The sequence below is a fragment of the Ambystoma mexicanum genome, chromosome 5q (assembly GCF_040938575.1).
Source record: "Ambystoma mexicanum isolate Mex_15411 chromosome 5q, UKY_AmexF1_1, whole genome shotgun sequence".
In the NCBI taxonomy this organism is placed as follows: domain Eukaryota; kingdom Metazoa; phylum Chordata; class Amphibia; order Caudata; family Ambystomatidae; genus Ambystoma; species Ambystoma mexicanum.
In genome coordinates, this window is record NC_090933.1 from 1,011,028,888 (window position 1) to 1,011,053,316 (window position 24,429).

Below are 24,429 nucleotides of genomic sequence, written 5' to 3' on the forward strand. Positions count from 1 at the left end.
ATGCACCCTGTCGGTTGCCAGTAATAGCAGGCATTTCTAGGGAGCCTCGTGACATCTCCTCACAAGTACCTTACCAGAAGTTCAAAACTAGTGAAACTTCACCATGGCCACACCAGATGGCAAATGCAAGTTAACCAACATGTACTCCACTAACCTCCCTGCAATTACCTTCTCAACTTATCTGCTCAAACCCACTTTATGAATAGTGAACAACAGTAGGAGTGTAAGGCTACAGTCGGTAATCCCATGCACAGATATGGAAATGTGTATGCTGCTTGGGATGGTGCCTAAAGCCAGTAATCATGAGAAATACTTAAGGGTATTACACCAAACTCTGAGCGCAATACATTTATTAAAACAATCAAGTTTGGGTTAGTCTCAAAAGTAACCGTCTGATAGGACCAGAGACGTTCAAAAGCTGCTGGTTAGCTGCATTTATAAATAATTGTGAAATATGTTAACCATATGAATAGCAACTAATCCACGTGTACATGGCATGCTTAACTGCTACAATCAACATAGATATCACAGTCCCACCCAATGCAGCCTAGCTCTATGGGTATGAAAGTCTACTCTCTGGACACAAATGCCTCTATACAATCAGCAGATGTTCCTAAAAGAAGCCCCAAACACAAAGCTGAGGGTGTTTCTGGTCTTCACTCATCACAACATCAGCAAAATGATCTTGCATTTTCCCTCCAGTCCCCACTAACCTGACTGACCCCCCTCTCTTTCCAATCGGTCATAGCACCTGATGACCACGCAAAAGCCACTGATGCAAGGTGTTAATCCCGACGACATAACATACAATGAAGTTGATTCCTGTAACTGCAATCCTGCCCATGCTCATAGTGAAGTTCAGGAAGCCACATATATACAATACCTGCTCCTTCCAAGAATTGCTATTTTAGAAATGTAATAACTACTTCTATATAAGTCCCTTTGGGACCTGTTCCATCTGGCAGCTTGCTCCCTCCTGCTGTGCCTTCTTAATCAAGATTATTGGCCAAATGTTTGAAACATTTTAGTGATTTAGGTAGTTTGAATTTCGACCAACACATTAGCCTTGAACTTGTGAAGTGTTCGAGCTAGTAAATAACAACTCAATGCTGTTAAAAAAACATGTGAATTAACCCAATGTATTTGGCATACACCCTTTTGTGAAATAGCAATGTCACACAATGCCAGGAACATTTATATATCGATTGCTGGCAGGGGTGGACTGAACTATAGGGAGCTCTGGAGATTTCCTGGTAGGCCTCTGCAGCTGGGACATGTTTGTGTGATATTTCCACATTTTCCCATAGGAAAAGGCTTGGGCTTGCTGAAAATGAGCAATAGGAGGCCACTTTGAAAATTATTTCTAGGGCCTCTTTTGGTTTCCAGTCCACCCCTGATTGCTGGGCTATGAGTATTGACTATTGTATATCAGTGCCAGGGCCTGTACCAGGATGTATGCCACATCAGGTTAAAGACACCCTGTCCCTTAAGATTAGGTCATAATGTATGGTTGTACGACCAATATGGCATCCTGTACCTATCAGCTGATTGGACCCAAGCACTGAAGATGCTACTGTAACACCAATCCCCTCCTCCCTCATTGTATTGTATTCTTCCTCGTCTTTAGTACCATGCTGCACTCATTTCTTTCCAGTTTTGCAATATATGAATCCCTTGCATGCATATACTCATACGCATCATTGCCTTAATATACCGTGGCCCTGATTATTGCCCTCCAGTTATATGTGTTCAATGACAAACTGAAAGACATGTGCCAATGACATGTGTTTTGAATGCATCACAAACAGCATGCAGGCATCAGAGTGAATGGAATCTGCCAATATGTTCAAATAAGACAAAGAGAAATAATGAAATTACAGAGCAGAATAAAGCTACGTGTTAGGTTACTTCCGCAAGCTGTTCACAGCAGATGTCAATGCATCCGGTTGAACTAGAGCAGACTCTTCTTTTAGACTCGGGGCATTCTGATGCAGGTTTGCTGTGGCCGGGGGAACGCTGAGGGACATACCTATGTAGCGTATCCTGAAGCCCTTCTTGTTGGTCCCGTGGTCCGCTGACCAGCGCAGGAAAACCTCATGGCCAGAGCTGCTCACATTAGGAAAGGCTGCGTAATCGCCACTCAGGGACATTAGCAGCGGGCTGTGACTATTGGGCCCTGGAAATGGTAAACAAAGAATGTGTTAGGCATTTGCAAATGTATAGTACTGCACTTGAACATAATAGAAGCACCAGATGTGGCTGACAGAGTCGTTTGGATTTTGCATTACATGTTTTTGGAATGTGAAATATGAAGAAACATTCCAGTAAAAAGGCATGCAACGTACATGCCAGGCAACTACTTCAAGCAGGAATCAGCTGACTTAGAACTCTGTGTGCCTCAACCACATAGGATGCCTATTGAATGTGGCATCCGTGGCACTTAAACAGAACTATTTCATATTTAAAAGTGAATTCTATTAACAAGTCAAAGGTACATCAATGGGAGATGATTTTGCTCCAAGTTTATCGCATTTATTTGTGGATCGCTTTGAGGGGAAACATATTTGGCAAGACAAGAATGAGCACCATCCATGCATTAGGGTCCATCGCTGATACAGTGATTACAGCTGAATTGTTTGGAATGGTTTCCTGGACACCAATTTAAATTTCACTGCTTCTAGGGCCAAAAAGAGATCTCTTTCCTGGATTTGTTCATAAACGAGGAAGGTGTACAGGGAGCAGCTAGATTGTACCGTAAACCCACTGACAGTAAACCCACTGACAGAAACACAACTAGTCTGAAGCAAAACATTGTTTTTGATATTTATTTAAGAGTAAAACGTAATTATTCCTCTTCAACAGATTGTTATTATGAAGCTGATATGATTACCAGAGTCTATCTAAAAGAGGTTATGAAACAGTTACTTAGGAGATCAGTTGAAAGAGCAAATTATAAGAATGGAGACTACTTGTTGCAAGAAACCAATATACCCCTGCTTAATAGGCTGGCGTGTGTTACTACGTTTGGCCCCCAAGGCAACATGTTACGTACTCTTATTCTAAGAAATTGGAAAATTCTGACAACTTTATGAACCAGATTTGACTAAACCATTGTTTGCTTCCAAGAAAGGACATACAAATTATAAAACTCAAAACTTGATCTATATTATTGTTTGTCCGTGCCAAAAAAGTTATGTGGGTAAAACACAGTGAGCAGTTTACCTTAGGATCAATGAGCAATAATCCAGGATTAGAAAATGGCACTCTTACTGCTCCATTGGTATCACTTTTTTGGGATGCACTCTATACAGAGGAAGATGTACAATGGTTGGTACTGGAGCATGTGACTGGTGAACCATGTGCAGCCATGTGTGAACAATAATGGATATCTACCCTGTAGTCACATGTCAGACGTCCTAATGATAATAATGAGTGGTCTATTGTTTTATGACCACCCAATAATGGGTTTTTACTGTTTATCTAATTTAATTCATCTTTTTTATATCTTAAGTTTAGGAATATTCTAATACATTGTGCAGAGTCACATTGTTTTTCCTGTAACAGTTAGTTTCATAAGGCAATATAACCCTCTGGGGGGGGGGGCATTACCAGTCAGGCAATGCCCCCAGTGCCATAGTTAGAAGCACGAGAAATGCAAGGGCTTTAAAAGAGCCCCAGGGGCTTTACCTGACCGGTAAGCCCTCCCCTCTGAAGGTCATATTGCCATTAGTACCCCAGCACATTGTACCGGGGTACTAATTGCACTTTTTCTCGAGTTGAGAAATGGTGTGTCACAAATTTCTCGACTTGAGAAAAAAAAAGAAATAGAAAATGGCTGCCGGGGATCGGGAGAATGGACTCCACAGGACTTTATTGCATTGTCATCAAAAGCATTTAATATTTCTTAAGCATTGACTTGACTTTGTATTTATTAATGTTTACAATCTTTCGTGAGTGTGGAGTACTGTATACCATGACTGTTTAAAAATATTAAATACATTAATCAATGTTTCATTAACATTTATAGGTGTTTTTGAATGAAGGTAGCAAGGATTTTCGCACCCGAGTAGTACCATTGCACCCACGCAGTTTTGCAGCGTATTTATTTCTGTCTAATCACAGGGGCCATATATCTACTAAGCGTTGCGCACATGTGCACCAAGTCTCAATAAGGAGATACACGCATGCCCAATTTCACTGATTAGACATATCTTCCTAGTGCAATACATTCCTGATCACTGTGATGGTATTACAATGATTGAAAAGTCCAATAATGCAGTGTTTTGGGTACACCATTTGCTGGCTGTTGACGTCATATGGCCAAGTACATTCCGTGATTATATGCTATGGTACTCATGTTCTAGAACTGATCATGTTATTATGCAGCAGCTACATCTGCTATGGTACTCATGTTCTAGAACTGATAATGTCATTATGCAGCAGTTATTACCATCAAAATGGTTGTGCTCACGCCATTGCCAGGTTTTGCCATAGATAATAGTCTCTCTCTCTCTCTCTCTCTCTCTCTCTCTCTCTCTCTCTCTCTCTCTCTCTCTCTCTCTCTCTCTCTCTCTCTCTCTCTCTCTCTCTCTCTCTCTCTTTGCATTAAATGCATTCATCATCGAAATGATTACAGATGGTTTTATTTTGTATACGATTTAAATGATTTACTATAATACGAACATGTTTGTAAGTGATCATGGTATGCATGTATTGTTACAAATGTCAAATAAAAACACACAGCTGCCATGAGATGTGCATAGCGGTGGCATTTACCATCGAACACTTCGAGTATATCGAACTCCTTTTCAGTCTGGAAGAATTCGAAGTACAAGGTGATGTTGTAGCCTTTCTCCACGCTGATGCTCCAGGCGCACATCTGGAGGTTTGGGTAACTGTCGGGGTAGCCGGGGCTCAGGATGATGCCAGTGGAATCGAGTCGCATCTCATTGGCCGGGCACAGCACTGGGGAGCACAGGCAGAATTTCATAAGTTGCAATTGCATCATCTCTCTCTCTAATACAGCAGGTGGTGAGTGGCAGCCATGATGAAACTGCACCGTAACCTTATTTACAGCTCAGAAGAAGACAGGGTTTCTTATGATGTGAAATGGTTTTCAAAATAATGGTGAGGATGAAGAGAATAACTTCAAGGCAAATGCACACTACACAGACTTTAATTTCAGAACTTTGCAGGAAGCTGCTTTACTGGCGTATAATCTTCCCACCGAGGAAATGCATGGTCAAGGAGAAATGCCAAAACAGATAATATTAGGTACAACACTGGAGTTATTTCGAATTCGAAATATTTTGGATGTCATCGCTGAGACGAATCGGCAAACGACTACTGTGGCATTCTTATCTAGGGCTATTATACCGAAAGAAAGGTGTTCGTTTTTCTCATCCGGCCACTGATATTGTCCTTGGGCACAGTCTTTGGGACAGGTGCCGTCAAATAGTCCCTGCATACTCACTATACATTGTTGATAAGGCAGCTTAGCAAGCTAAGTGCTTGCCTCATATGTTCGGTGCAACCTACCAAGAAAGGGCCACATGCTGGCAGCACTGAGACAGCACTTCGGGCCGACTCATGGCCATCTTTGCACGGTTCAAAATGACTTTGCACTGGCGACACAAATCCTGATTCATGGGACTGTGCAAAGTGTATTTTCGTAGCGCAAACTCATTTTTGCAGTACAAAATGAACTTTGCAGTGCAAAAATACACTTTGCAAAGTTTCGTGAACCAGGGATTGTGTCGGCAGCGCAAAGTCAGTTTTCAGCAGTGCAAAGTCACTGAATTGTGCAAAAAAATCCCATGAATCGGGCCCTTTCAGTGTTTCTTTATTAACATTGGTTAAAAAAAAAAAAGAACACCTAGCAGCTTATTTTTTTTATAATTTTGAGTAAATTGCAGAGAGGGCAGAGCTTATGTTTGAACATACCTCCAAATAGGTCCCCTCTGGGAAATGTCCACAATTTGCATTGCAGAGTACAAAACGGAGGTGTGAAATGGTGACAGAAACATCTCGACTCCTCCCTGTTGGAGCCTGCTGTGCAAAATGAACAAATGCCTCCTGGAGATTCATTCTGTACAGTGGATTCCTATGAAACCTGCCTGCTTTCTGCTGGTGCAAAAATAAGGTCGATTTAGTACATCAATTGCTTTTGCACACTCATGAATTTGAAAAGCTGTCATAAAACAAGTAGTTTTGAAGGCAGAAAGGAGAAAAGGACAGTGGCAATGTTAGCCCCATTCCATCAATCCCTCTACCGTCAAAAGCCACACAAAGGCCGCTGAGTGTGAAGGAAGGTGTCAGGGCAGGTGCACCATTCAGGCTGGAAGGACTTCCAAGCGAGCTCCCTCTCACTAAAGTGCTTCTAAGTGGGCGAAAGCTGTTATTGTCAAGAAGCCTCGCAATTCCGGGTGGCGGGCCGTTTAAGGCAATGCATGCTGACATGTTCTGCCAGCATCCACATGGGAGCTGGCTGCGCATGCCAACATCAGTATGAGATGTGCATTCCGCTGGGTCAAGCTGAGCCTGGCGGTTCCAGGTACACACCCCATGACCTCTCCAAGACACCTGGGAATTGGACTCCGTGTGAGATATCAATGATCACCCATCAGACAAACTTACATTATCTGCACATTTTGTTCAGAGGGCAGATTCTGTTCGAATCTGTCCACATTAGGACATTATTGAAGGTTTTCTTTCTTTGGGTCTGACACATCTTATGTTCATCTTTGCAAATAGTTATTCTCACAAATGCTAACAGCAAACAAGGTTGTTCCAGTCCTACATTGTAATATCATGGCCAGTGTTTTAGATGATGTGCTTAACATGTAAGAGGCAGGTCATCTGTGTGCAATCCGTTCATGCAACCTTTACCTAGTTATACTCCAATGTGTTTCTCTGTGGTATACATGCAGTATAGGTTTTTGCAAAGAATGCATTACGGTGGTCAGGAGGCCTTGTTTGTGTCATGTAGGATTACACGATGAGTGAGTGGGCAGCACCTTGCACCTCGGGGGAGCTCTGAAATGCGCCTCATTCAACAAAAGCAGTAGCTCATGCGTAAACACAGGTCAGCAAAGAGAATATTAAATAGATTTCATGGGCAAAAGAAGTGTGTGCTTGCCTGTCACAGAACACCAGAGAGTACAACAGAGTTGTGATGCAAAACGAGATATGGCTCAAGTTGAAGAAAAACATAGCACATGTCAGATGGGCATTTGACCATTGGTTGCATCACTGACGTGATCGAAATGGACGTAACGCCCTCTCTTCTTCCGCCCCCGTCAATGTACGAAGAGTTTCACGTTAGTTAAGGTATTGTGACACAGTAAAAACTGAAGGCTGCGTTTGAAACTGACTGAACGAAGAAGTTGTTGCAATAGTTGTATGGTTGCGAGAAAAAAGGACCGACCTTGACATGTCGGAGGGGTTCCGTCCATCTGCAGCCGTTCACCGAGTCTGCAGGTGAGAATCTCGTTGCCAACCAGCGTGAATCCCGGGGAGCACTGATATCGTATGATGTCACCTGTGAGATCATGACTCTGGGTTAACCGTGACACTCTAACATTGACAATCTGACAACATTTCTTATTAGCTGATGGCATAAGTGGGCACATCACATCACATGACACTTTCTGGCATATAGCGCTAAACACAAGGGATGCAATGTCACTTAGATATGTAGCCGGATCCATTAGTATGTCACACTCTCCACGTGAAGTTTGCCAATGAGGAAAGCATCCACTTACATTATGATCATTGCAGCGCGACTCGGAGGGTCTGATTTACAAAGTGCTCTTTTTAATGGGATTACAATTGTCTATAACAGAAGGGGAACGGAATGCAGAAAGTTATTGCTGATGTTAATATAGAGAAACCGGATGTGTGGATGTGTGGCGATTTCCTATGAATTAAAGGCCATGGACTCTTCCCATGAATTATAGTGCCCGGAAACCGCTTGAAATCTGCAAACACCATAAAGGGAAGAAGAAGGGGTAGTTTGGTTAAAAAAAGATTCAAAGATCACAATGAAGCCTGCATGCTAGATCCATCAAACTGAACAGTGCAAGCAGGGTTCCTGTTTTCCCTGATCTTTTTACTTTTTAATTTGCTCTACCCGTTCCCACACCCATCTTTGCGTCAGTCACTTTCCAAGGAATATGTCAGTGAGCCCTCCTTACCACCAATTGCAGGAAAGACATGCTGAGCTGATATAGCTAAATATCTTCTTAATTTGTAAGAGGAGTGGTCTACAAAGACAAATAGGGACTCCCTTTTAGATTTCTCAAAATCAGTGCACGAGTCATCGAAACAGGTTGTAATAATGTAATATGTTCCTCTAAGAATTCCCTTTAGAATTACTTTAATATATACACATATTAGTCACCTTGGTGGATGTTAATTGCTCCGAACATCAGATGAAGGGACTTTGTGGAGCTCCACATTCTGGAGGGGAGCTTTCCCATCCCCCCACAATGGGCTTGGTATCCCCCCGGACCCATCAGTATTCTTAGAGTCTAACGTGGACCCATTGGATGCCTTACAAAACCCACACAAACATTAGATAAGCAGCACACTGTTTAAAAATTAGGCTGATTTGATCCACTGGCTGCTTAATAACAGTTTGCCATTTGAGACAGGGGTGCAGCCGGGAAAGCTCTGGTTGTCATGGGGAATGCCCCAGGCTAATGCACTGACCCTTCATGATTTGCAGTGCAACCATAGCGTGACTAGGGGTGGAATTGGGCAGGAAGGGCTGGCCAACAAGTTCAAACCACGGTAATAATAGAACATTTGATCAGGAATAAAAGAGCCTCACACACAATGACGCATGTTGTGCGGGGAGGGGGGTGAGAGCTAGGGAGGGAAACAGGACTTGTGGGGAATGGGCAAGAGCAAGAGGAGGAGTGCACTTGGGGAGTGCCCGGCAGAACAGGGAAGAGTTTTGCATTTTGCATAGTTTATGGATAACTGTGGTTATTTGTGGGTGTTTACGGTTAACAAGGATTTTTGTACTGTATTGCTATAATCAGACATATACTAACCAGGGTTATGGGAACATGTTTTTTTATTTTTTTATTTTTTAAATAGAGAGTTATAAAAATTAGATGAATACAAAAAAGTGGAATTTTACAGCTACAGTGAGGTGGAAGTTAATGGGTGTGGCTATGGCTATGGCTACTTGGTTACTTTAACGAAAAGAATGGTTCAAATATGTGAAGTGAACACAGCCAAATGCCTTGGCCACTGGCCATGTCCAAAGGTCATGGCGAGTGGGTCTCAATGAAATCTATTGGGGCAACATGTCAAGGGGTCACAGTGAAAGGTTATGGCCACTGCCCAGGGCTGGCCAGTGTACCAAAAGAAACCTAGTGTTGTGGTGATGGTCAACGGCCAGGCCACTAGCCATGGCCGAAGACCAAGAGTAGTGGGCTCATTCAGGCAACCTATTGAAGCAACATGCAGAGAGGTCCCGGCAAAAAACCATGGGCACTGGACTTGGCCGAAGGCCATTGCTAGTTGGACTAGAATAACGCTGTTGGGGCCACTAGTGAAGGGGCCACAGATGAAGACGGGCCAATGGTCATGTGTGAAGGCCATGGCTAGTGAGTGGGAAAGAAAGCTAGTGTTTTAAAAGATCACCGGGCACGGCCCCATGCTCACCGGCCAGGGTCAAAGGCCCTGACTAGTGGGCCCGAAAGACATGTATAGTGGCCATGGCTAAAGGTTGCGGCCACCTAGTGGGATAAACCAATACATTTCGAGCTGAGTGAACCCACAGAATTCTGAAGGTTTGAGTTCTGCACATTTTCATGCTCATGTTTATTTTTTATTTACCACTACTCTGCATCCTCTGGGACCCTAACTTGTTTACCTAACGTTAGTTCTATATTTATATCTGCGACCTAAACTGGGGGTTGTTTTCATGTCTGTTTACAGCTTCCCATAAATACATATCCATGTCCATTATTTTTAGCTCATCCCTCGGAGTCTCATATACCTACCTTAATCAAAATACTTTTACAAAGTTAACTAAATTACACAGAGTTAGCATCTATACATGCTGTTCAAAATGCAGGTGCATCCACGTTGACTTGCATCAAATGTGATTTCCCATAAAGCAACAATACTTTCAATTCTGCCTCATTTGTACCAGGCTCCTAGGAAACGTTTAGATGGATGCGTTGGGGTGGGACCTGTAAATAGCTGCACATACCGAACATCCAAAACTGTGACCCATGTGTATTTAGAGGTTACTTTTTGGGTGAGAGTGCGTGCTACTAATGACTAGTATGGCTGTGATGGTACATATAGGCCGTATTATGAAATGTGTTTTCTGGCTGGGATATGCCCTAGAAAACGCTATGCAATAACGACAATTTAGGAGTGTAAATAAAAACACCTTCAAATGTCACCTTTACACTAGAGTTGGCATTCACATGTGCAAAATCCCATCAGAACCTTATTTTTAATGTGTTTATTTCTTGAAGTTAAGGTCAATTCAGATGTCTCTCTTTACTGCAGAAAAATGGAGCACACTCCTTCTCTTGAGCGAGGACTGCACTCTGCACAATAATATAAAATAAAATAAAAACCTGCATACACCCAAAGTGAGTCACTGCCTTTCTAATAAGGCAATTCTGAACAGCTTGTGTATTAAAAAAAAACAAATGTACAGTGGTGGTACATCAAAATCAATATCCACCCTCAAAATAAGGGGGGTCATGCTTAAAAAAGTTAACATAATGCATGTGGCTGGACTGAATTACAGCATATGGTATTTCAATGAATTTACATCATCACCACCATACCAGCTGGATTTATATAGTAGGGCTTTTTTTAAATAAATACCACATGTGTTGATAGAAGTGACTGTATGCAGTGGGCCTGTTAACACATCCACCATATCCTTACTGGGGGCTTAGTTAGTAGCAATATCTTCATTTCCAGATTCTCTACAATAACTCTACGTCCCATCACAGAGCCATCATCCCAAACCTTCAAGACTGAAAGCAGCATCCACATATGAAACTTGTTGATTTTAGTTCACTGGGTATTCTCGCATTTTGATTAGTTAAAGAACAAACGAGTTCGCTCCTTGTGGCTCTCTTTTATGAAAAAACAATGGCACCTACTGCTCTTTGGTGGAAGAACTTGATATTGCAGCAGTGCTCATGGTGCGGTGAGGGAGTAAGAACAATGTGATCAACTTCTTTGAGAAACAACAAATTATGACTTGTTAAACAATGGTTTATGCCTGACATATCAAATAACGTGCCAAATACTGGAGGATCAGGTTCACTGCCATTGATAAATTCTAATAATTATAGGAAATCATAAGGTACATTTTAAGGATGCAGGGTTCGGGTGCATTAATTGAGCAAGTGTTCTATCTTCAACTCTTCGAAAAAAAAAAATATTTTAAATGCACAACGGTGCATCGTTCTGCCTAATCTGACTTTAAGGGAAACACAAGGGAGGCCAGCAATTATTATCATGACGTTGTGACATGGATTTACCTATCTCAAATTCATCATCCTCCATCAAAACATCTGCATTCAATATTGTTGGAGGGGACTGGCACACTCTCAGTTGGTAGGCTGTACAAAAATAAAAACAAAACACATGATTATAATTGGCAATTCCACTAAGATCTGAAAAACTGCATAGTGATCATGTTGTATTACATCTGTAAAAACACAATTCTGTTGAGTGATACATTGTTAACTTTGAAAGTTAGGCAAAGCCCCAGATGACTTGTGTTTTAGACCGATGTACGATGGCATTAGTAACACACCAAGGTTGGCCAAATCGTGGCATGACACCACCAGTGGGAGGGTAGAAATAGCTTTGGGATTCTTTTCGATGTCAATGTTGATAGGATCAATAGCTGCTTATCACCACCACCAATGTGTCCACTAGCATTACTTGATCATCCTTATTCTGACCTCAAGGGGCAAAGATTGTTAATTCATGGTGATGTGTCCACATACTGAAGCCACAATGCTTCCTGTGACACTCTGAATGCAGAGTTGATGTAGATGAGAAGAAAGTCCAGGGCAAAGATTGTTCCTTTTTTATTGAAACACCCCATACACACTTCAAGTATTTCGTGGAAATTTGGTGGATATTAAGTGGAATCAGGCAATACGTTTACACATGTGATTTGGAGATAAGGGCCCTCATTACGATACCGGCGCTAAACCATGGCGCTATTAGCACCATGGTTAGTGCCGGTATCGTAACGTGTCCGCCATGGTGAAATGGGGAAATACCGCCCCATTCCAAGGTTGGCGGGGCGGTATTTCCCCATGGCCTTTCCCCATTCCCATTTTTGCCCCATAGGGCATAATGGGAATGGCGAAGGCGCTAAGTACGGTACCGCAAATTGCGGTACCATACTTACCGCGAAGGTCCCTTTGCGGCTCCCTACTTTAATGGCTGGTCTAAACCAGCCGTTAAGGTCGGGTCCCGCAAAGGCACCTCTTAATTAGGCGCTAATGGGTTAAAGGCGCCTCAGCCTTTTACAGCACTGTTAACCCATTAGCGCCAGGGTCGTAATGAGACCCAAGGTGTTTATAACATTTGAACACATACTTCAAATTTTTGAAGGTTGCTTAAATGTAAGAATCTGTGTTTCTGCAATACTTATTTTATATACTAAATTGCAACTGCAAATCCTAATTGCATGGCAAAAGTGTATTTCTGAAATGCAAAGTAATGCATATTGAAGAATACAAAATGTGAGTCCTAGGCTAGTCCTAGGTACACTCTAATTACAAAAATCCATTACTCCAACCGGACTTGCATTTTCTAGTTAATGGGTGACTTTCCAGTAGCTGAATATCTATTGACCTTTGCAGCCACATTACAAGGCCAACAGACCTCCACCGAATGAACGAAGACTCACTGCATCCCTTCTACATTTCAGGAAGGAGCTCAAGACCCTCACCTACAAGGAATGTCTCATACCTAACATCTAGGTCCACACACCCTCCACTCCCCACCCAAACTGAGACGTTGTGATGCGCTCCACCCTGTTTCCCCTTGTGGTGGCATGTAGATCACTTTCTGCCAAATGACCTGTCCTTCCCCTTCCCTCTTGTTAACTCCCTGACTTATTGCTCTGCTTCCCTCATCATGCACAATGCCCTATGATATTTAGTGCGTGCTGTTGCTCCCCGAAGTTAGGTCCATGTTCAACCAATAAAATAATAAAGGGATTTGAACCTGTGTCAGCAGGCTTCGCACAGATGTCAGAAGTGAGCGCTCAGCTCCCTGTGCTATCTCACCAGCACTTATACTAATAATAATAACAGATTTATGCACAACAAAACAATCTAATCACTTGTGCTGTGACCAATATATAATACACTTTAAACAGTATTCTCCAAAAAGTTAATCTGGTATTTTTCTATAAAAATATCTGCATACATTAAAGTCAAATGAAGCCGTGTTCAACAACTGAAATCAGTATTTCATGCCTTAACAACTTCCTCGCTCCGAATTGGTTTTTATTAATCGTTGCCATTTTCTTCAAGGGAAACATGTTTCAGGGCGAGGCAGATATCCCTAACATCCTTAGCACCTGCTCCACTCCACCGTTGAAAACCACTTAACGACTTTCTCTTATCCAGGTGGGACTCTGTCACATAGGCCTATCATGGCCTTCCACTTGCTTTCATGTTTATATAAAAAATTAAGGTAGCTACAGCTCACCTTGTCCTCAGTTTCTTTATGTTGGACTACATCCCCCCCATGCGCCAAAGCTCACCTATTTTGATTTCAATTCGGACTGCATTGGCCACTGGCCTTTCCAAAATATGTGCCCCCACAAACTTATCCTCAATTTTAAGAAATATACCTGCACATGAAAACAGTGATCCTCCTTCACTTACCCTAGTTATAATTCAGAAACAGCAGGGTTTTATCCTTGTGAGGCTAGAGAGGGCCGCCGCTACACAATATCCCCCTAGCCTAGGGCTGACGGTAGACAGGACCTCACAGGTTGGCTCTCACCCGTTGGGGACACAGGCTCCTGTTTTGATAAGGAACTGACTTTCAAAATCACTCAAAAAAATATCAAGAGGCACCCAATGACATACATCCTGAAGAAACCTCTTACATTTGTTCTTGTGAGGTGTCAACAGAAGAGGAATATCCGTCTGCAACTGTGAAGAGTCAGACTTCAGAAGTACTGAAGAAGAAGCACCAGCTATGTACTGAGACGAAGAAACCCAAAGGAGTCATAGTGATTATAACTTCAGACACAAATAAAGGACTCTGAGTAAAAGCTGGGGAAGCCCCAGAACAGAGTCATCAGACAGAGAATTGCAAGTTTGAAATCAGCTGGAGCAGGAATGCTGGTAACCCAGAGAGAATGCTGCTTTGCACGCTGGTGAGCAGCCATGAGGAACAAGTATTCCAATTAGTCTGCGGGAAAGACAGACTAACAGACTTTTGCCCAGAAGAGATCCTCTATAGCAGTGGTATTCAAACTTTTTTGGCCAAGGCACCCCTGAGCAAAATGTGGGCAGGCTGGGCCCCTCAAAAATGCCAAATGGACAGTATGTACAAATGGCTATGATCTAATGTGCACCTTCACCGCACCCTACTCCCTCTATAGTCGCTGGGCACCCTCGTCCCACTCCTACCCAGACCCAGTGCTCCTGCCCATCCAGCTCCCACCACAGTCCCTGGGCTCCCCCAGCCCGTTCCCCACACAGTCCGAGGGCCAGTGGGAGGTGGTGAATTTTTTAAGTGGAGGGGCATATATATATTTCCCACAAAAATGCCATAGCGAACAGGCGCACCAAGGGTGCCCAAACCAATCAATGGTGGTTCGCGTGAGATTTTCCACCCGTGATTATTTTTTTACATAATGGGTTAAAATGATGCATTTTAGAGCATACTTAAAAATAATGGGTAAAAGGCCAAACCGTTTGCAATTGGCACTGGGGCGGCCAAGGGGGAAAAACATGGTATTTTTGGACATCTATGAAAGATATCCAGTAAAAAGAAAATACCATCCTTGCCCCCTGGGAGCCACAGCACCGCCGAAGGAGAGCTGATTTCGGCAGGTGGGTAGGGGGATTGTGAAACAAAGGCTTTTTTTTAAACGTCTTTGTTGTACAGCCCTCCTTCCCCTCTCTTCCCCCCACTCGCCAAAATCAGCTCAATGGACCAAAACAAACACACACACACACTCATTCATACAGCAATCACTCTATCATTCATTCAAGCACCCGTAACCATGCACTCACTCATAACACAAGCGTACTCACATCCAAACACATATTTAAATAAAAAAATGAACACAAATGTACCTTCTGCAGGTGCCTGCGCGTGAGTGCTGAAATGCCCAGCTCCGGGTTGCTCTGTCCTTATGTGCGAGGAGGTGCAAGAACTCATACAGACATGCAGTGCCCCATCCAGCATTTCCAATGAGCTATAAAAGGCTGGCGAAACAAAATGCCCCCGGCATTGCATGGCTCAGTGAGCATGTGCGGCTGGGGAACTGAACTGTCAAAGGGAAACATTGTTTCCCTTTGACAGTTTAGCCAGCCCAGGAGCACTCCCTTAGCTGGGAAAAGCAGCTGAGGGAGTGCTCAGTGTTTCACTGGTCTGGCTCCTCGGCTCATCCATAATTGGTGGGGGGGGCACTGGTTGGATAAAGGACTCTGAGTAAAAGCTGGGGAAGCCCCAGAACAGAGTCATCAGACAGAGAATTGCAAGTTTGAAATCAGCTGGAGCAGGAATGCTGGTAACCCAGAGAGAATGCTGCTTTGCACGCTGGTGAGCAGCCATGAGGAACAAGTATTCCAATTAGTCTGCGGGAAAGACAGACTAACAGACTTTTGCCCAGAAGAGATCCTCTATAGCAGTGGTATTCAAACTTTTTTGGCCAAGGCACCCCTGAGCAAAATGTGGGCAGGCTGGGCCCCTCAAAAATGCCAAATGGACAGTATGTACAAATGGCTATGATCTAATGTGCACCTTCACCGCACCCTACTCCCTCTATAGTCGCAGGGCACCCTCGTCCCACTCCTACCCAGACCCAGTGCTCCTGCCCATCCAGCTCCCACCACAGTCCCTGGGCTCCCCCAGCCCGTTCCCCACACAGTCCGAGGGCCAGTGGGAGGTGGTGAATTTTTTAAGTGGAGGGGCATATATATATTTCCCACAAAAATGCCATAGCGAACAGGCGCACCAAGGGTGCCCAAACCAATCAATGGTGGTTCGCGTGAGATTTTCCACCCGTGATTATTTTTTTACATAATGGGTTAAAATGATGCATTTTAGAGCATACTTAAAAATAATGGGTAAAAGGCCAAACCGTTTGCAATTGGCACTGGGGCGGCCAAGGGGGAAAAACATGGTATTTTTGGACATCTATGAAAGATATCCAGTAAAAAGAAAATACCATCCTTGCCCCCTGGGAGCCACAGCACCGCCGAAGGAGAGCTGATTTCGGCAGGTGGGTAGGGGGATTGTGAAACAAAGGCTTTTTTTTAAACGTCTTTGTTGTACAGCCCTCCTTCCCCTCTCTTCCCCCCACTCGCCAAAATCAGCTCAATGGACCAAAACAAACACACACACACACTCATTCATACAGCAATCACTCTATCATTCATTCAAGCACCCGTAACCATGCACTCACTCATAACACAAGCGTACTCACATCCAAACACATATTTAAATAAAAAAATGAACACAAATGTACCTTCTGCAGGTGCCTGCGCGTGAGTGCTGAAATGCCCAGCTCCGGGTTGCTCTGTCCTTATGTGCGAGGAGGTGCAAGAACTCATACAGACATGCAGTGCCCCATCCAGCATTTCCAATGAGCTATAAAAGGCTGGCGAAACAAAATGCCCCCGGCATTGCATGGCTCAGTGAGCATGTGCGGCTGGGGAACTGAACTGTCAAAGGGAAACATTGTTTCCCTTTGACAGTTTAGCCAGCCCAGGAGCACTCCCTTAGCTGGGAAAAGCAGCTGAGGGAGTGCTCAGTGTTTCACTGGTCTGGCTCCTCGGCTCATCCATAATTGGTGGGGGGGGCACTGGTTGGATAAAGGACTCTGAGTAAAAGCTGGGGAAGCCCCAGAACAGAGTCATCAGACAGAGAATTGCAAGTTTGAAATCAGCTGGAGCAGGAATGCTGGTAACCCAGAGAGAATGCTGCTTTGCACGCTGGTGAGCAGCCATGAGGAACAAGTATTCCAATTAGTCTGCGGGAAAGACAGACTAACAGACTTTTGCCCAGAAGAGATCCTCTATAGCAGTGGTATTCAAACTTTTTTGGCCAAGGCACCCCTGAGCAAAATGTGGGCAGGCTGGGCCCCTCAAAAATGCCAAATGGACAGTATGTACAAATGGCTATGATCTAATGTGCACCTTCACCGCACCCTACTCCCTCTATAGTCGCAGGGCACCCTCGTCCCACTCCTACCCAGACCCAGTGCTCCTGCCCATCCAGCTCCCACCACAGTCCCTGGGCTCCCCCAGCCCGTTCCCCACACAGTCCGAGGGCCAGTGGGAGGTGGTGAATTTTTTAAGTGGAGGGGCATATATATATTTCCCACAAAAATGCCATAGCGAACAGGCGCACCAAGGGTGCCCAAACCAATCAATGGTGGTTCGCGTGAGATTTTCCACCCGTGATTATTTTTTTACATAATGGGTTAAAATGATGCATTTTAGAGCATACTTAAAAATAATGGGTAAAAGGCCAAACCGTTTGCAATTGGCACTGGGGCGGCCAAGGGGGAAAAACATGGTATTTTTGGACATCTATGAAAGATATCCAGTAAAAAGAAAATACCATCCTTGCCCCCTGGGAGCCACAGCACCGCCGAAGGAGAGCTGATTTCGGCAGGTGGGTAGGGGGATTGTGAAACAAAGGCTTTTTTTTAAACGTCTTTGTTGTACAGCCCTCCTTCCCCTCTCTTCCCCCCACTCGCCAAAATCAGCTCAATGGACCAAAACAAACACACACACACACTCATTCATACAGCAATCACTCTATCATTCATTCAAGCACCCGTAACCATGCACTCACTCATAACACAAGCGTACTCACATCCAAACACATATTTAAATAAAAAAATGAACACAAATGTACCTTCTGCAGGTGCCTGCGCGTGAGTGCTGAAATGCCCAGCTCCGGGTTGCTCTGTCCTTATGTGCGAGGAGGTGCAAGAACTCATACAGACATGCAGTGCCCCATCCAGCATTTCCAATGAGCTATAAAAGGCTGGCGAAACAAAATGCCCCCGGCATTGCATGGCTCAGTGAGCATGTGCGGCTGGGGAACTGAACTGTCAAAGGGAAACATTGTTTCCCTTTGACAGTTTAGCCAGCCCAGGAGCACTCCCTTAGCTGGGAAAAGCAGCTGAGGGAGTGCTCAGTGTTTCACTGGTCTGGCTCCTCGGCTCATCCATAATTGGTGGGGGGGGCACTGGTTGGATGCCCCCTCGCCTATTATGGATGAGCCGCCAGGCTCGGATTGTCCTATAGGGGAATAGATCAATGTCGGTATCAAAAATGCTAAATTCTAGTGCAGTCCAGTCAAAATGGGCCACTTTTTTGGCAAATGTGGGCCAGTTTGATGAGCTACTTCATTATGCAGCTAGTAGTTTTGACCATTGTTGATGAATAAATATTCTTTAAATATCACAATTTACTTACATTTTATCAAAAAACACCCCCTTGGGTACTATTCAAACAGTCTGTGACTAAAGGAATGAATATATGGCTCTGGAGGATAACTCAGCTCAGGGGTAAAATACTCGCCTTGGAAGCAAGACGACACAGAGCAACACATGTTTGATCCCCGGGTCCGTGCTTAGAAACCTCTGGGTATTAAGTGTTTTATAAATAACCAATCATATCATTTACAACTGTGGGCAACTTTTTAATTGGTGCCTGAGACAGTTTTATGGTCCAGTCTGACCATGTGAGCCACCCCTACCCATTTCCTCCAATCCAAAAAATAAAATAAAATAAAACGTTTTTATTTTTTACATTTCATGCTGGACTCTCACGACCCCTCGCACGCCTGGGATGTGGCCGCACCCCCTGGGAGGCCCGACTCACTGTTTGAAGGACTCTGCTCTAGAGGGACATTCAAGGAAGCCTGACAGAAGGAGGTCAGTACGGTGGAGTGCCCGAGTTGCATTGCACCTGGAGGGAGAGACCCGTGGGATTGTTGTGAGAAGTCCCAGTACAGGGACACAAGCAGAAAGTGGTTTCCAGGAGGGGAAGAAGGAGAAACCCCCTTACCAGTCTGATACATCGCTGGAAGAAGGATACCACAGTACAAGCACAGAACAAAAGGTACCAAAGAGAGCTGTCCTCATATGGGCCTCATTCCGAGTAGGGCGGTAAGGGATACCGGGCACCGGTGCCGGTAATCCCTTACCGCCCTACTACGAGGTCCCTGAGCGGGTCCCTTCCTTAATGCCTGGTCTGACCAGGTGTTAAGGATGGGACCTGTTAAGGGACTGCAGAGCTAATAACGGTACCGCAAATTGCGGTACCGTTATTAGCTACTTCCCCATCCCCATTGAGCCCTATGGGAGCTCAAATGGGAATGGGGAATGGTTTTTTCAATGGGGCCTTACCGGTCCCGCAAAGGTCGGACTACACCGGTAAGTCCCCATTGAACGAAACCGGTGCCGGTACCGTTATTGGAGGCAGTCATGGCACAAATAGCACCATGACTACCTCCAATCTCGGAATGAGGCCCAAAGAGACCTGAAGAGAGTAAAACACGACCCAGTGATGCAACCCTATTACGATGTAGCTAATTAAGAAAGAGGGAGACCCGGCGAACATGGCACATGTAACAGGTGGCCTGCTGTACACTATCAGTACAGAAAACAAATATAATATTTCAGGCAACCAGCCTACTCGTCCCCGTGAAGGGAAAACCCACAAGAAGAGTAAGAGATATTCTGTCAATCAGAGTATTCATCCCATTATAGGACCATATAATACGAAGGGTGTGAGTCATTCAGGTACTCACTCTACTCATCCCACGGAAGGCCTAAATTGTAAAAAGAGTGAAACTGGTCACTAGGTACATTACACAGATTGTGTAAAACCTAGGCACCTTGAAATAACAAGGTACAACCAAGGGCACACACAATAACTAACCAGTTATAAATTTCAATTGACCAAATAAGTCATCATTGTTTACTAAGCTTTTTGTTTATATTGATTTCACATATTAAACAAATTTACACAGTATACAATTTCTGTGAACAAAAAATAATAATACCATATGACTTCACATAAATATATTTATATCATCTTATTATGTATCTCTTTAAGACTTTCAAAAGAAAAAGGAAAAAACTTTAGAAAAACCACAAAATATTTGTTTCACTGTTTACTTTCATAAGTAAATTCAAATGAAGATGACCTATATACACAATCACTGTGGCATGTTGGTTTCCCCTTCTCTATGGGGCTGTTAACATAAAGAGTATACTTACCCAAGATGGCAGATTGAAAGCACCGCGATCTACAATTAGTAGCTGTATAGACAAACAGGAAGTAAGTAAAATCAGCTTGACAGGGCTGTCGGGCACATTACTTCTATGGGGAACCTCATTGTATATGCACCCAGTGAATACCAGCAGTTACAAGCGACCGTAAGAGCAGATTGTGCATGAGAGAGGAGTTCTCTAAGTACGCAGATTAGAAGCGACATAGGAGCACTGACATAGTGGTTAACACGAGGCAAATTCAACGTGGTTTACAAACCGGATCCTTTCTGAGACATTAAGAGCCGCACAGTGAATGAAAGGTAAAGGGATATGGGCGGACGTATTTTGCAGTTAGAGAATAGTTACATACTTTAACCACTAAAGCTAAGTTACACATTTACCATTTCTTGCTAGATGGAGTCCCGTAGGGGGGAAAGTCTCATAAATTAGTTCCAGTTCAGACAACAGGGGAAGCACAATAGTTGATGCACTACGAACGAAAAAGTCGTCCTGGAGGGGTCCACACCCAATTGGGTTTTCCAGGTATGACATTAACAATTGCAAGGTGGCTACAAAAATATATTGGATAAACACCCAATTGCATACTAAATGAGAACTATGTATCTCATTTCAGATTCCAACGTTAAACAGGATCCTGCTCATCTTAATACGCTTAGAGCTGGCACAGGCATAATTCCAAGTGAGTATCGAATTGCAAGTAGTGAAAAATCAGAACCATTCTAATGGAGGAGTTTGTAGTGGGGCCCAGTGCATATATTTGCGCCTGTTCCCACACAAACTCCATGCTCTATAAGCTAAAGAAACCCAGCAGAGTGATAACTAAGACATCTCATTTCAGGTCTCTGAAGAGAACGGAGCAACACACAAGAACAAAGAGTGGCCTTACTAAGCCACAGGTTTGCGCTCAGATACGGCTGATGTACTGACCAGGAGTCTTTTTAGAACTAAGAGAGTGTGGATGAAGATTGTTGAATTTCTTTACTAAGTAATACGATTTTGAACACTTTATAAACTTTAAAAGACAACCCAAATAATCCTTACCTGAAGAAGGGCAACTTCAAGCCCGAAATGCATAGTAAAAGATAGGTACATAAAACATCAACCTATCAGATTGTTTGGACAACAAATGGGGAAGAGGTTCATCAACCATGAATTTGAATTTACTTGTGAAAGTAAACAGTGAAACAAATATTTTGTGTTTTTTCTAAAGTTTTTCCTTTTTCTTTTGAAAGTCTTAAAGAGATACATAATTTGATTATATAAATATATTTATGTGAAGTCATATTGTATTATTATTTTTTGTTGACAGACATTGTATACCGTGTAAATTTGTTTAATATGTGAAATCAATATAAACAAAAAGCTTAGTAAACATTGCTGACTTATTTGGTCAATTGAAATGTATAACTGGTTAGTTATTGTGTGTGCCCTTGGTTGTACCTTGTTTTTTCAAGGTGCCTAGTTTTTACACAATTTTCAGATCTGGTAGTACAGATCTACTAGGGAGCACCTGAAATTGGTTTAATCATGCTTATCTAAGTTCAAGTCACTTTGGAATACTGATGAGTGCACCTCTACCCTTAGCTTTGTTACATTACACAGATCCCAGTGAGTAGAAAGGTAAATGGAAGATAATAATACATGAGATACGAGGAGATAAACACTGGGTGAAAATGATATCAGAAGGAGAAAGATAACTCACTACAATTAGGAATAATAAAGTGGAAGAATATTCAGGTACCAAGACACTTAGAACGAGGACTTTAAGAAACCAAGGGAAAGTAAATAAACAGAAGTGGAAAACTACCATAAGAGAAATGAATGAACTGATAAAAAGAATCGCTAGAAGCTATTTGAGTATCCTGTACTAACAAGGACCTGCGGGAAAGCATCCCAGGATTCTCCTGGTCTTTAGTTATTTGGTATAAGCGCTAGGGTCAGTATAGACTCATTTTTGGATGGGGGACAGACTAGCTTCAGACTTTCAAATGGACGATGAGCAAACTAGTTTAGTTGTACTAGGTAGGTGAAACATTAGATTAGGGAAACTAAGGCAGTTTTGTTATTATTTATAATAAATGCCTCTTGAAATGGCAAACCCTAGTGTGTCTCCTGCTCCTGACCTACCACAATACTCCTTCAAACCACGCACCTTTGGAACTCACTTTGGATTAACATTAGGAACACTCAAGCCCACACTTCGAGCCATGTTCCCATTGTGACTCGCCTGTGTCAAATTGTCATGGCATCTGGAAATGCTTTTGCAGGTGTACCCTGCACTCAGTACATACCCAAATAAATACATTGAAAAAAGCATACAGTGGTGTCCGTGGTGGAACCATGACAATATTACCTTAAAAACTTCAAATAACTCAAACCTCTTACAGTGATATTACACTTGCAGCAGAGCAACCATAACTTCATCGTAGGGACACCACTACACAATGAGCATCTCGGCCAATGTAACAACACACTTATATGATTCTGTTAACTTATGGTTGAAAAACGATAGTGGAAATGTACACAATTCTTAATTAAATTAGGAGATATTGCATTTGTTTACATGACATTATCCTCTCTCAAAAAAGGTTCTTACATTTCGCCAAAACACATGTGTTCAGTGATTTATTTTCTCTTCTGCATTGCATTTGATAGTTTAATTTATGATAAGCTGAATATGACTCATTTGTCCCTTGTGTGTTTAATGAATCCGGGAATTTTCCTAGGGGTTCGTGTAATTGTAACAAACTTTAAGGAAATGGAAAGCTTATTTACTTTGTTGACAAATCCATTTGGTTCATAACATTTGGTAAATGTGTATTTTTTATGGTCATTATTGTCTATATTGACAATAAGGGCAAATTTGCAGCAAGGTTAACACTTTTTGCTTGATATGGCCAGAGTATTTTGGTTGCTGATACGTCTAGGTAAGTTGAACAGCATCTGGTGAGGACGATGCAGGTTGAAGACAGTAAGAACGTAAATCCGTCTACCGCATACAGCTGAACGTTTTGATTAGATATTGCACCAGGATATAAGGGAGGACGTTACTGAAGGGAGCAAGGGCAGCACTGTTGGAGGCAAAGGGTTAGAATGCCATGGGAGGCGTGTAGGCATTTCGGGGCCAGACAGTTGGCATTCCCTTTGCAGGTTTCCTTGGCTACGTTTTCCAAAGCTGGCCATTCTCAGACATCGTTTATTGTTCAATGTGTTTTATTATTTATTTATTTAAATGTTTAATACTCGATGCTTTGTGTTCTTATAGATGGACTGAAAGTGTTGCCAAGCATACAACTGTTTACTCTGAGTAACCTTAGAACCACATTCAAGCTGGAAGGTGATGAGTTGCCATCGGGCGTGGGACAGGGCAATCGGTTCTGAAATACATATGCTACAAGTATGTTTTAGCTACTTTACACCTTGACCTGCCGGTCAGATATCCACAGGAAAGTTTCTTCTTGGCAATGCCAGAGAGTAAGCAACTTCGATCGAGCTTGCATTGACAGCGATTTATGTGGCATAGGTCTTGATGTATGGCTTACTGACCGAATTGCTACACTTCCCTATATTCCATCTCTGATGGTTGTTTAGAGTGATGCTATGTATTGCAAGTGCACAGCAATAGGGTTAGAGTCAGACATAAGCTCTGTGCTTGACTATGCACACGGAAGGTTCATGGCCCAACATCTGCAACCAAGTCAGGATCAATGCTTTACCCAGACCCATTCAGCCTCTTTCCAAATGAGCTCCTTGAGGAGTTCCGGTAAATCTGAACTCCACATTTTTGTTATTCCCCACGGTCACAACAAGTTGGTATTACAGGTCAGAGCAACCGGGTATTACTGTATCTCTATGCACCTGCAGCTGTTTCCATGACTGGATTCAGCACTACAAATATTCCA

General features: G+C 43.1%; 1 protein-coding gene across 5 annotated transcripts in view; it reads right to left on the reverse strand.

The window, feature by feature from the left end:
- CSMD3 (CUB and Sushi multiple domains 3) overlaps window positions 1-24,429 on the reverse strand; it is a 3,270,409-nt gene that overhangs the window by 554,240 nt on the left and 2,691,740 nt on the right. For all 5 annotated transcript variants that reach the window (XM_069621531.1, XM_069621530.1, XM_069621528.1 and 2 more), the window contains 4 exons: window positions 11,535-11,615; window positions 7,427-7,540; window positions 4,777-4,965; window positions 2,030-2,176 (listed from right to left, as the gene is read on the reverse strand). In XM_069621531.1, the coding sequence (XP_069477632.1) occupies window positions 2,030-2,176; window positions 4,777-4,965; window positions 7,427-7,540; window positions 11,535-11,615 (531 nt within the window). The remainder of the gene's footprint in view (window positions 1-2,029; window positions 2,177-4,776; window positions 4,966-7,426; window positions 7,541-11,534; window positions 11,616-24,429) is intronic.